The sequence below is a fragment of the Cynara cardunculus genome (assembly GCF_001531365.2).
Source record: "Cynara cardunculus var. scolymus isolate 2C chromosome LG 6, CcrdV1, whole genome shotgun sequence".
Taxonomy (NCBI): domain Eukaryota; kingdom Viridiplantae; phylum Streptophyta; class Magnoliopsida; order Asterales; family Asteraceae; genus Cynara; species Cynara cardunculus.
Window position 1 is genome coordinate 19,943,560 of NC_037533.1, and position 12,608 is coordinate 19,956,167.

A 12,608-nucleotide genomic window follows, 5' to 3' on the forward strand; every position below is an offset into this window, starting at 1 on the left:
TTCTAGTATTATAAAATACATATTAAAATATAACACATATAATATAAAAATATGTATTTATTAATAATTTATATTAATTAAAATATAATATAATAAAAAATCAAAAAAATCAATAACATATATTAATTAAAATTTCTTTAAATAATAATAAGACAAAATATAATAATAATAATAAAAAGACAAAAAAAACTAAAAAAAAATGATGATTGAAGTAGTAATGGGTAAGGGTGTCGTTAGCTTCTCTCTTCTTTAATTATTGTTCTCATTTGAACTCATGTATATATATGGTTGGATTCACGTGACACCAACCTGTTTTCGTGAGACCATATGTTTACATTTGAAAACTTCATAGTAAAACACTGTGAAAGTAAAAAAAAAATCTGAACCTTCACAGTGTTTTACTGTAAAGTTTGAAGTATAAAAAAATGGTCTAACAAGTTTCACGAAATAAATTGGTCTCACATGATCCAAGTCTATGTATATATATATATATATATATATATATATGGAGAGAGAGAGAGAGAGAGAGAGTCGAAATATAACAAAATAAGCAATCTGAGATTTTATTCACAAGATATAGTAAGTACATGTACTTTCGGAAGACAAGTCTACAAACGAAAAGACATGAGAGAGTTTCGGAACAAGCAAACTAAAAGTATTCAGCCACTTTTTATTCTATATCATAAAGCTTAACGAAATTCATCCCCTTTGTTTTTTAAGAGATGTTGAAGTATAGTGTACTCAATTCCCCATGATACGAGGTGGGGGAGGCATTATGAATTCAGAAAGATTCGGTGTCTCACTTGCGTCCTCGAGGTTTTTCGCACGCACCCTTTTGATGAAATCCCAAGCATCCCTATCGACGCTTTCTTCATCGTTAATCATACTTAAAGACGACGTATTTGCATGATGATCATCACCCGGATGTAACAGATACGAAACGGGTTTCGACCTGTCGATAATTGGCTCTTGTAATCTAAGGTTTCTTGGGTATCGATGCATCGATGAAGTAGGGCTACGGGTGGTGGTTGGTTGTGGCTGTGGTGGTGCACCAGCTCCAGTTCTAAGGCTCATCTTGGCTATAGATATGTAAGATACTTTCACTATATTCGTCATCAGATTCATCGATTTCTCGCAAATGGATTTCGTGCTTCTACTTTTGCTGTTCATGCCAACTCTTGAGAACCAACAGATATATATATAATCTGTCTCTATATATATGTATATGTCTGTTTAGGAAGGCTGTGTGGAGGTTAGAAGCAACAAAGGGATCTTTCATGGAGGTTCTACTAAATCTGTTCATAAATATCGTGTAGCAAAGCGATCGAATCTTCTTTATAAAAGGGATATGAAAGGTAGAGGAATTTTGTTGCAATATTATCGATGATTGCTCCTTGTTCTACGTTGAAACCTTTCTCCAGATTCCCGACAAACCTTATTCGAAACGCAACTAATTATTGACTGCGGAGTTCTGTTGAGACTTGAAATCCGGTGCATTAATGCTGGTATGATTGCACCTGACTAATTAATAGCAAGTTTGAAGAAAAGATGGTTACTTGATTTGTTTTATCGTCATTGAAACTAGGGATGCTCAAAAACCCGATCAACCCAACCCAACCCAACCCAACCTAACGCGAAATAACCCAACCCGATGTCTAATCGAGTTGTAAAATTGTCAAACCGTAGGTATTGGGTTACTATTATTTGAACCCAACCCGATGAACCCGATATCCTTTTATTTCATGGATTTAATATGATTTTTCATAACATATTTTCAATCTATTCACATCTCTATATAACTCATTCGCATATATGTTCAAATAACTGTGAACATATATATGTAAATTGAGAAAATTAACTGAATGTAATATACGTAAAAAAATATGGATAAGTTGTATCAAATGGTTGATGATGAAAAGAAAACTATGAGTAGAGAACTAACATATTAAAGGTTAAAAGAATATTTTAATGTATCAAAGTATCAACCCGTACGGGTTAGGTTGCACTTTGGTTTGGGTTGGGTTAAGATTTTTCCAAACCGCAAGCATTGGGTTGGGTTGTTCAAATATATTCAACCCGATCAACCCAACCCATGAACACCCTAATTTAAACCATTGAGTTAATTAGAAACTAATGTGGGAAGTTAACTTTCATCGACAGAATTTTCCGTCACTGATTCAGCCGACGGATTTTTCTGTCGGTGAAACACGAGTGTTTTGTAGTATATATGAAGCTATGCAAGCTGGATACATATTCTTCATTTTATGCTTAGAGATTGTGTACCATTCACTCTTATTGCTTGTGATTCCTTTAATCATAGTCATTCACATGTGAATTTTCATTGATTACCTTGTATATCTACTGCTGCTGCTGTTGTTGTTTTATAACTCTAGAATATCCTAATCATATAAACAACACCGAACCAAATAAACCCAATTTCTAAACATCATCGTACTGATCTGATAACTTTGAATTCAACTTAAAATCATGGTTCGAGTTATTAATAGCCAACGAATTTGAGCTTATAAAAAGCTTACAAAAATCCAATATTCTATTTACGTTGGATGGGTTGTTTACAAAGGTCAGATTTGTGTACGTCTCACTTTTAAACCCCTGAATAAGTGATATTGGGTCGTGTTTGAGCTATTTAATCTTGAGATAGATATGGCCAAGCATATTAAAGTTAAGTCGTGGAATAGTTGTGACACCTGGACCAACGTTGGTCGTAGGTATTAGTATCGTGTGAGAAAAAGAGTTAAGGTGATGAACGTAAGAAATGATTTGGACCCTTGATCACTTTTAATCTTACCCCTACCCATGAATTGCGCCTCTCATGGGAATTGATCTGGTGTATTTCCATTTTTCAAAACTATATTGTGGCACCCAAAAAAACAATATGATGGAACTCTTTGTTCGTGTAGTTTGTTAAAAATTGTTATTTTCGTCTCTATACTTTTGAAATTACGACTTTTAACCCTATGGTTTATAATATACAGTTGTTTTGTTCGTATAATTTACGATTTATCATTGTTTTCGTCTCTATAATTTACAATTCTTTGCTATTTTCATCCCCCATTCATAAAATTAGAAGTTGACCACACGGACAAAAACAGCAATCAATTGCAAATTTTAGGGCCAAAAAACATAATTTCAAAACCATATAAATGAAAGTCGCAATTTTTAACAAATTACAAGAAAAACATTATTTATTTATTTGTACTACCTTATAAATCAAATTTATCAAAAGTCTTAAAAACAACTTTTAATGCACAAAGTACCATACATTTATGCACAAAGTCTTAAAAGTCTTAAAATCAACTCATAATGCATTAAGTACTACTACTTTATGTATTCAGTCTTAAAATCTCTTAATCTACAATTAAAATAACATATAGTGCAAGTTACCAATGCGCATAATTACCTTTTCTTTTCATGTATCCAAGATACTTTTGACACATTTCACTCATGTCTTGACCTTCTCATACTTCTATGTCTTCTCTCCATCCCCCAAGGTGAGATTCAAATTGATATTCATCATAAGTTATTAAAAGTTCTCTCATTCATCTCCCGTTCAATTGCTCTAGAACTCTCGGTCTCGCTCTCGATCTCTTGATTATTTGCTCTTGGTGTAAATCAAACACAGTTGTGAAGTCGTTTAAATATGTTGGATTTTAAACATATTGGATTTTAAACTGTCATACATTTTTTTTTCGACAGACTGTAATTAAAACTATAACTCTTATTTATTCAAATTATATCAATATGTAAAGACCAAGTGCAACTTATATCATCGTTAAATCTTCTTTAATAAAACCAGTGAAACTTTAAAATCGTTAAAATTCACGGTTTCTAGTGCATTATGTGGATAGACAACTAGTTTATTTAGAAACGATCATATAAAAAACGAAATCGTAAGCGGCCTTTTTCTGCTGATTGGTGGAAAAGTGGATGATTGGCCATCAATTTAGGTAAATAAAAAAGACCACTTCTTTTAGGACTCGTCACTTTTAAACTTTGATTAGTAATTAGTAATTAGTAATTAGTAATTAGTAACATAAACACATCTTCTCTCTCTTCCTAACACATTTCTAGAGAGAGAAACAAGTGGATCTTGATCTTATTTTGCTCTTTGCTTTTCTTCACCCATTTCACCTCATATTGGGTTTCCCTTTTCTTTCTTGATTTCTTGCCTCGAAACACGACAATGCGGACGTCGAAAAGAACATTCCGGATGTTCGTTGAGGAAGAACTGGGCGGATTCCCGCATTTCTTGGTCGGGGCCGTGCTCGAATGGTTGCTAATCGCTTCACTTTTCATCGATGGCTTCCTCGCATTTCTCTCCAACAAATTCGCCATGATCTTTGAACTAGACCCACCGTGCGTCCTCTGCACACGAATCGATCAGTCTCTTGCAAGTACCAACTCGAGTTCCTACTACAATAACTCGATATGTGAATCCCACAAGAAAGACATATCGTCCTTGGCTTACTGTCACGTGCATAGAAAATTGGGTGATATCAGGAGCATGTGTGAGGTTTGTTTGCTCTCGTTTGCAATGGAGAAAGAATCGGAAGACGATACCAAGAAACCCGTTGAACCAAAAGACGTTGATGCCTCCAAAGACGGTGAACGCAAAATGACACTGAAACCCGTGAAAACGGGAAAAGAGAACGATAATGATAAGGTCATAGAGATGAGCAAGTGCTCGTGTTGTGGTGATCCTTTCAAGACGAGATATTCTTCAAAAGTGTTTGTTAGGACTCCTTCGACCATTCGTGCCTTAGCACCGAATATGTCTCCTAGAGCACCTTTTACGCCTGTAGGATGGAGACAAGATGACGGAAAGAATACAGATTTGTCGCACGTTAGATATACAGAGCTCAAGTTTATATCTGATAACGAACCATATATGCATGAGGATGACTATGGACTGAACACGGATTCCAAAAGTGAGTTATTCATCCTTAAATGTTTCTAATACGTAGAATGTGCGACTAGTGAGAATAACCCGACTAGCATCTAACCGAATCTCTAAACTTCAATGGTTATAAATTCAACTCTATTGCGAACAAATTGTGTTATATCTTCTTGGTTTATCATTGCATTCTCGACAAATTGATATACTGGACTCGTTTGGTTTCGTTTATTTATCTCAAAATGATGGCTTTCTTGATCCATGTAGATGTTAGAGAAGACATGAAATCTGCAACAGCACCATTGTTACAAGATCATGAAGAAGGGAACGAAGAATCTTGCAAAACCCCAAGTGGTGGAAAATTAAACAAGTTCTTTGGATTACCACTTGCAGATGCAATTGCAAACAGTCCGAGATTTGCCAAGAAAAAAATCCCCGATTTCGTTACTGATACAACCCCAGACGAACCAGCCGACGGCGATTCCGTTATCCATCACCTGAAAAGACAGCTTCGAGCGGACAAACGGCTGCTCATGACCTTATATCAAGAGCTTAACGAAGAACGTAATGCATCGGCCGTTGCAGCCAACCAATCGATGGCAATGATCACACGGTTACAGGCTGAAAAGGCGTCGATTGAAATGGAGGCTTTGCAGTATCAGAGAATGATGGAAGAACAAGCGGAGTATGATCAAGATGCGATTCAAGTTCTTAAAGATATGCTTGTGCAGAAGGAGAAGGATATTAAGTCTATGGAAGCGGAACTCGAGGCTTATAAAGAGAAATACGGTGAAATAAAGAAAGAAGAGATGGATGAATTCAGGAATAAAGATGACGGTGGTTACCAGGAGACGAGGCCGCGATCTTCATTGTTAGGTGGTGAGAAGTTGGAGATGGAGAGCCCAAGAAAACAGGAGGGTAGACGACTGATGGAAAGCAAATCGTCGATAGCTTTTGACAACGAAAGATGTCAGCTTTTCGATATGTTGAAGAACCTGGAATATCTAGTACAATTATCAGATGAAGATAAAGAGAAAGGTACAGTTTATATTCTTTTTCTCTATAAGTTGTTCTCAGTGTTCTATAATTCATCCCAAAATATAAAAAAAAGTTGCACATATTTTTCCAAATTCTATCCTTAATTATGAGATGGGGTATTCATAGACCTCTATTATGAAGAATAAAATTGCTATTTGGTTAATTAAAAAGTATAATAATTCAGCATTTGTTAAACGGTGTCTGAGTGTTTCTCTTACATTGTGGAAATATATTTTGAGATAGATGGAGTATTTTCCAATAATTTTCTAGAAGGAACAACAAATTTAGGGGCCGTTTACCCAAACAATTACCTAGTAAGCGCTTACCGGTAAGATTCGACACTATCACTTACCTTATCGGGTAATATTTTAGTCCATAAAGAGGGAACTGTATGGAACAACTTACCCTGTAAGTGTTAAAAGATATGAGTCATCACCATCACTTACTGGGTAAGACTCGTTTTTGCCATTGTTCTTAGCGGGTAAGATTCTCAGTTCTTCCCATGTTCATCTGATAAAGTAATGTGACTTGGTAAGCGCTTACTGAGTACGCGTTTGGTAAACGACCACTTAGTCTTTAGAAATGTAATTATTATTAGTAAAAATTGTAATTCTCTATTGTTTATGTAACCTAAAAATGATTGTATTTTACACTAAACTCAAATCTGTCCGACCCCTAATCAAGCATCAAAAGATCACTCGATTTGCTTTAACACTATAGAATGATGGTAAATTGGTGGTTTGTTCTTAAGTTTGTTGAGTACTTGTGAATTTAACAGACGAAGAGTATAAGGCGAACCTGGAAAGAGAGATGTCTCTAATGAAAGAGAAGCTGAGTGCAATTGAAGCAGACAGAATTGGATTCCTGAAGCAAGCTGCAACAGCACTCCAAAAGGGCGATGAACGAGCCGAGCTTCTTACAGAGATAGCTCAACATCTTAAAAAACTGAGAGCATAAACACAACCTAACCCTGAAGATATTACCATCAGTTGCCACCATTTACCAGCTTCACTCGAACCGCGTATCCAAACAGTAAACAGCCTGCAGGCAACTTAATAATGCTCCATGTGAAGAAGATAAAAGACACGAACCATTCTGGAGATTTTCCCCGCTGTTATCTTCTGGATGGGTCCCATTGGATTAATCAAGGTGCGTGCAAGCTGGCCAGAGCACTCACAGTTACCAAAAAAAATAGTTAGTAGCAGAGCTTAGAGTCGATCTGATCCTTAGCAGTTTCCTAGTAAAATGCTGGATTGGTGTCTGGGAAGAGAACCCCGAGATCTTCAAGAGCTCATAAGTCCTGTATGTATGTTCCCCAAATATCGACCATCTTGTTTCAGTTTCTGATAAAATGTAATAAAGGAAAGTTCTCGGTTTAAACTTATAGTCACTTGGATCCTAGGCTCTATATATATTGCCCATCTTCCTTACTAATGAAAATGGGCAATACAAATGGAGCCTAACATCCGGTGTTTTATAAAGAAGAATACATGAAATAGAGAACTTTAAACCAATAATCTCAAATGGAAAAAGAAAAAGGAACAAGGAACAAACAATCATTCATTTTGTCTTCAAATCGCATGAAATAGAAAGGGAAAACTATAACAACAGAAAAGATGCAAGGTCATATTATCAAACACCAATTTACAAGAAGTAATCTGGAGTTCTCCGTGCAGCGTCGGGCTCAACCTGGCGAGGAGCTGGGTCAAATTGTAAGAAATTTTGGTCCATTTTCTCTCCAATCTCAAGTATTGCAGCCATATTTCCACATCTATAGCAATAGTTTGGTGCACTAAATACGGTTACAACATTGTTCTCCTGCAAAAATATTATTAAGTTTCAGAAAGAAGCCAAATGCCAAACCTGTTTAGACTGATATTAGATGATTATAGGATGTTACAAAGGATTTTCGTTCTTTCAAATTTTCCTATTTAAAATAAAATAAGTTTCAAAATTTCCTATTTTTTACCCATTTTCACTAATAACCTATTGATCTTGTAACATTTGGTGACATGGATGTCATGTTTATCGCCCACTTTGCCGTATCCTGCTCATAAACATTTCGTAACGGGCATCCATGTCATCAAACTTTACAAGATCAGCATGTTACCGATCAAAATTAGTACAAAACAGAAAATTTTGAAACTTTGCTACATCGATTGAGGGAAAAAATCTTTGTTACACTAGATAGGAATTAAACCAAACTTGGCTGCATTTTGATGCATTTTGCCCTTAACATTACAAACCTGAGACCAATTGTAACCTTCCATGACCAGCTGATGAGCTCTAGAAATAAGAGTGAGTCCATTTGTATGGTTAAATTGTGCGGCTATATCCTGTCCAAAGGTGTACCCAGCTCCACGAGGAGAGATTCCCCAACCACACCGATCATCAGGATCAGACCACAGGAGGTCACACATTGGCCCCTCATGAGGAACCTAAGTATCAACAAAACAAGGAAAGAAACATTATAATAGAATACAAACCAAACGAAAAAAAAAAAAACCCAGGATATCCCACCTGAGGTGGAGTCTGGGGAAGGTAAAATGTAGGCAGACCCAACCTCTAACTCAGAGTAGCCCTGACCTCTACGTCCAACATTATAATAGAATCAACACTGCTAACCCCAGGGTGTCGATAGAAAACTCTTTTAATTAAGTTGTTCATTGCTACTTATGTTTCCTTCTTTATTTTAGATTTCACCCCCTTCTGTTCTGATTCGTTTTCTACCAGAATCCCATGTCAAATAAGCTTTTGCAAAGACAGAAGTTTTGCTCATAAGAAGGCAAACTTGAGTATCACTGGACATGTGTTAAGACTTTTTTTTACCGCAAAAGAGGACTATGAAGTATACAGACGGAGTTCAAAATAAACAGACGGCCATAGGTCGGTATGTCTTCCATGGAACAAGGTGCAGAAAATTGATTTTACTAATTTGATCAGTTTACACAGGCTGCTTTACATTTACATGTGAACCACTGGTATTCAGTGTTGTCTTCACTTCCTCTTTTGAGGCATCATTTGTAGCTTAAAACCTTGTCATACTAAGATCCCTTTTTGGTAACTTTTCCATGTAAACTGAAGACTGAAGTAGAAGAAACTAAATTTCTCAAGAACCAGGGAAGTTCTATGAATGATTCACAATTACAAATAATTAAAGATGAAAAACAAGTGAAACATTTTCGGTATTTGCTCTTTTGACATGAGAAAAATATACACCACACAAGGTAAAGGCTGTTTAAGATGATCATGGACACATGGCTAAAGAAAGATATGGAAATTGGCAGTTGGATCAATAACTCAAGAAGGTTCTAAACTAGATACCTCTTCAGCTCTCTATATTATGATACACTATTACACATAAAGTTCCTCATAGGAAAGTTAGCAGAGCTCAATTATGTACTGACCTCTTGTATGCGATCTAAAGCACGGATGTTATCTAGTGTATCCAAAGATGGGGACAAACCACCATGCAGACAGAAAACCTGCAATCACACCAATGCTTGTCAAAGAGCAAGAGAATATCAACAACAAAGTAAATGCAAGGATACTCCAAGCTAAAAATGAAAAGAAAGGTAGATCCAAACCTGACTTTCAATAAGGGCGGTGAGAGGTAGATAATCAAAAAGATCAGTAAAATGTTTCCATACATTTGCATTTCCATACTTCCTCAAGCACTCATCATAAAATCCATACCTGAAAGTAGACAAAGTTAGAGAAAACCACCTTCTATCACTTAAAAATAAGAACAGCATACACTGAACTTCTTCCTACTATTCTGAAAGTGCACATTTGCTGTAGGTAAATTTTATCACACACATCGAGAAGTCAGATAGAACTTCTGTAAGGATTGGGAACCAGAAAGTACACAAACATCAGTAAGTGTGCCAACTACAAAGCAGGATAATGAAAAAATTAGAGGTAACCCCAGAAAGAGCAAAAGACCAAACTGAAATTTAAAAAAAGGTTAAGACGTTTTAGGTTTACCATGCAACATTTACGTATTAGAAGAAAAAATAAGCAAAATCCAAGATACCAAATTTCTTTATCAATTTAGAAAGAGGCTCAAGAAGTATATAATCCCTCCGTCCCAAAATAAATGCAATGTTTGACTTGGCCACAATGTAATGATAATATTATGAATAATTAAATACCTAAAGTGCTCCTCAATAATGACAAATTTGAGAAAACCTAGGGACCAAAATCAATGTCACCATATTTTGTAATTGCCACTAGACAATTCAGTGAATTTAATTAGAATTGCATTTATGTTGGGCCAATAAAATGAAAAGTATTGCTTTTATTTTAGGATGGAGGTAGTACTTTGTGATGAAAATTGCAAAAACATAGGATGACCTGAAAAACAGGCCCTTCCATGAAGGGCAGACATTGCAATCAACTTGTAAGGGAGTTTAAAACTTTATATTGTGAGATTTGATGCTATAGTTGGAAGGGCCGGGAAAGAAGTACTTCAACATGAGGTCAAGATGAAGTAGCAACCAATTGCTGATGTTTCACAATGTGGCAGCTAGAACCTAAATAATAACTTACAATGACGATCCTTAAATGGTGTAAAACATAGAATGTATGACGAGGTTATGTAGGTGACCCACCACGAGTACAATCAACCCATGAGAAGATAGATCAAAATATTTCTACACATCAGCAAGTGACAAGTCACAAGTGTGAGGCATATTACCAGCCAAGACAATATTCCTGAAGCCACATGAAGCCATCTTTAGTGAAGGGTAGAAGCATCGCTGGCTAGCTGCTTCCTAGACTCCATACCGGAGAGGAAAATTTAATGTACGACAAATCTCATACTCTCAATTTACAGCAACATTAACCACAGCAAATTAGGGGTCTGAGTTTGACCTTGACCTTAAAATATCCAACATCTATGAGGCTATGACTTATTGTTTTTGGCAAATCCTTGCATGTTCAAAGACCCATGTAAGGCTGGGTACAGTAATCTGTATCAGTTATATCGTGTGTGGTTTATAAAATGTTCCTGATTGGGTTTCTGAAGCAAGTTTACTACTTTAGGGTTTCTGGACTTTGTGTCTTAACTATTCATCCTGGTTGATCTGGAATTAACAATTTTCAATGTCAGCTCGTGATTCTTACCACTCATGGTATCTATTACAAGAGGCAAGTGCTTAGGATGTGAATCACCAAAAAGCACAAAAATTATCGATCTGAACAACGGAATAAGGTAATAAATGAACTTTCCACTTATAAAGAAATTGAAAGGTTAAGAACCGAAGTCTCACACTTGAGTTATTTGCCGGCTCTCGTGGTTTCCTCTAAGAATCGTAATCCTATCTCTATAACGAACTTTTAATGCCACTAGAAGTGTGACAGTCTCCACCGAGTAGTAACCTCGATCTGCATGAATCAAATAATAACATACTCAACAACTAAGCAGATTCAACCACAAATCATCATTCAACATCAAGTTATACTGCATCAGACACAATAACCAAAGTTGATCTAATCAACAATATCTGCTCCAGAGAATGATATAAGTTTAAGCTCAACAGTATCTACTGCATTCAATACTAAAATGTACAGCACTAACCAACATAATCTCCCATAAACAAGTAATTCGTATCAGGAGCACTGCCACCGATCCGAAAGAGCTCGAGTAAGTCATGGAACTGTCCGTGTATATCGCCACACACAGTCACCGGACATTTGACAGGTTGTACGTTCCACTCTTCCACTAAAATAGCCCTAGCCTGATCACAGAGCGTCCTCACCTCCGCCTCCGGCAGCGGCTTACAATCCATCAAGTGCTCGATCTGACGGTCTAGATCCGACTGCAACGGCATTTTTACGAAATTTAATTGTTCAGATTCAAAGATCTGCAAGGAAGATTAGCATTTAGGTTATGTGGAGTCCACCAGAGTCGCCGGCGAATTTGCTCAAGGTTCGCTCATAATCCCCCGGCGGCGGGAGACTTTTTAGGTTTCTGGAGAGGGAGGGGGCAGCTTTGAAATGTTTTAGATTTGACTTTGCGGTGGTTAAACTCTTATTACTTACTTCAGTTGCTTTTTTTAGATTTGGTCCTCATATGTATCTAAATTTTCTCTTTTGGCTCATAATTCGGTGTTTTTAACATATTAAGTACTTATCATTAGGGGCATCTCCAAAATCAAATTTAACGAACCTACAATACTTAACTAACTATCTATATCTATACTATATTATAAAGCATTTGGCTAAAACTCTTAAAAATTCTTAAACTCTTAAAACTCTTAAACTCTTAAAACTCTTAAACCCATTCATCCCTAAACAATTTCATCCCTATCCGATTTCATCCCATAACTTAATTCGTGTAATTAACTGCAGATAAACACAATCAAATACATGATAAACATCTCATTTTAACTATAAAAAATCTAAAATATAATTAGGATAATCATTGAGTTCTAACAAAATACTTAATTATTATCTTTATAAAATGATATATTATTAAACCAAAAATAAATTATTTCATTATTAAACTTCAATTAAATTAAAAAAAAATAATCTATACTATATTATAAAGCATTTGACAAAAGCTCTTAAAAACTACTTTTTATACGTAAACTACTGTTTATTAATGCATATTACTTAAAACTCAAGATTACAAGTAGATTGTGCGTAAGTA

General features: G+C 35.8%; 2 protein-coding genes across 2 annotated transcripts; one reads left to right on the forward strand and one right to left on the reverse strand.

The window, feature by feature from the left end:
* The first annotated feature begins 4,120 nt into the window (after positions 1-4,120).
* LOC112514054 (probable myosin-binding protein 5) lies at positions 4,121-6,940 on the forward strand. The gene is made up of 4 exons (XM_025120363.1): positions 4,121-4,953; positions 5,190-5,833; positions 5,867-5,953; positions 6,732-6,940. Exons 1-4 carry the CDS (start codon positions 4,205-4,207, stop codon positions 6,908-6,910), a joined length of 1,659 nt encoding a protein of 552 aa, XP_024976131.1. The 5' UTR covers positions 4,121-4,204; the 3' UTR covers positions 6,911-6,940.
* Positions 6,941-7,449: 509 nt separating this feature from the next.
* LOC112514058 (serine/threonine-protein phosphatase PP2A catalytic subunit) lies at positions 7,450-11,978 on the reverse strand. The gene is made up of 6 exons (XM_025120367.1): positions 11,535-11,978; positions 11,227-11,341; positions 9,541-9,649; positions 9,361-9,438; positions 8,200-8,391; positions 7,450-7,771 (listed from the first exon to the last, which is right to left on the reverse strand). Exons 1-6 carry the CDS (start codon positions 11,785-11,787, stop codon positions 7,598-7,600), a joined length of 921 nt encoding a protein of 306 aa, XP_024976135.1. The 5' UTR covers positions 11,788-11,978; the 3' UTR covers positions 7,450-7,597.
* Between the last annotated feature and the right edge of the window lie 630 nt (positions 11,979-12,608).

What these genes read in the sequence shown, in the direction of transcription:
- LOC112514054 (XM_025120363.1), top strand. Translation starts at nt 4,205, where the DNA reads ATGCGGACGTCGAAAAGAACATTCCGGATGTTCGTTGAGGAAGAACTG. An exon ending in AACACGGATTCCAAAAGTGA is followed by an intron (nt 4,954 to 5,189) that starts GTTATTCATCCT and finishes TGTAGATGTTAG; the next exon opens with AGAAGACATGAAATCTGCAA. An exon ending in GAGCCCAAGAAAACAGGAGG is followed by an intron (nt 5,834 to 5,866) that starts GTAGACGACTGA and finishes AATCGTCGATAG; the next exon opens with CTTTTGACAACGAAAGATGT.
- LOC112514058 (XM_025120367.1), bottom strand. Translation starts at nt 11,787, where the DNA reads ATGCCGTTGCAGTCGGATCTAGACCGTCAGATCGAGCACTTGATGGAT. An exon ending in CCGCCCTTATTGAAAGTCAG is followed by an intron (nt 9,439 to 9,540) that starts GTTTGGATCTAC and finishes GTGTGATTGCAG; the next exon opens with GTTTTCTGTCTGCATGGTGG. An exon ending in AAGGTTACAATTGGTCTCAG is followed by an intron (nt 7,772 to 8,199) that starts GTTTGTAATGTT and finishes ATATTTTTGCAG; the next exon opens with GAGAACAATGTTGTAACCGT.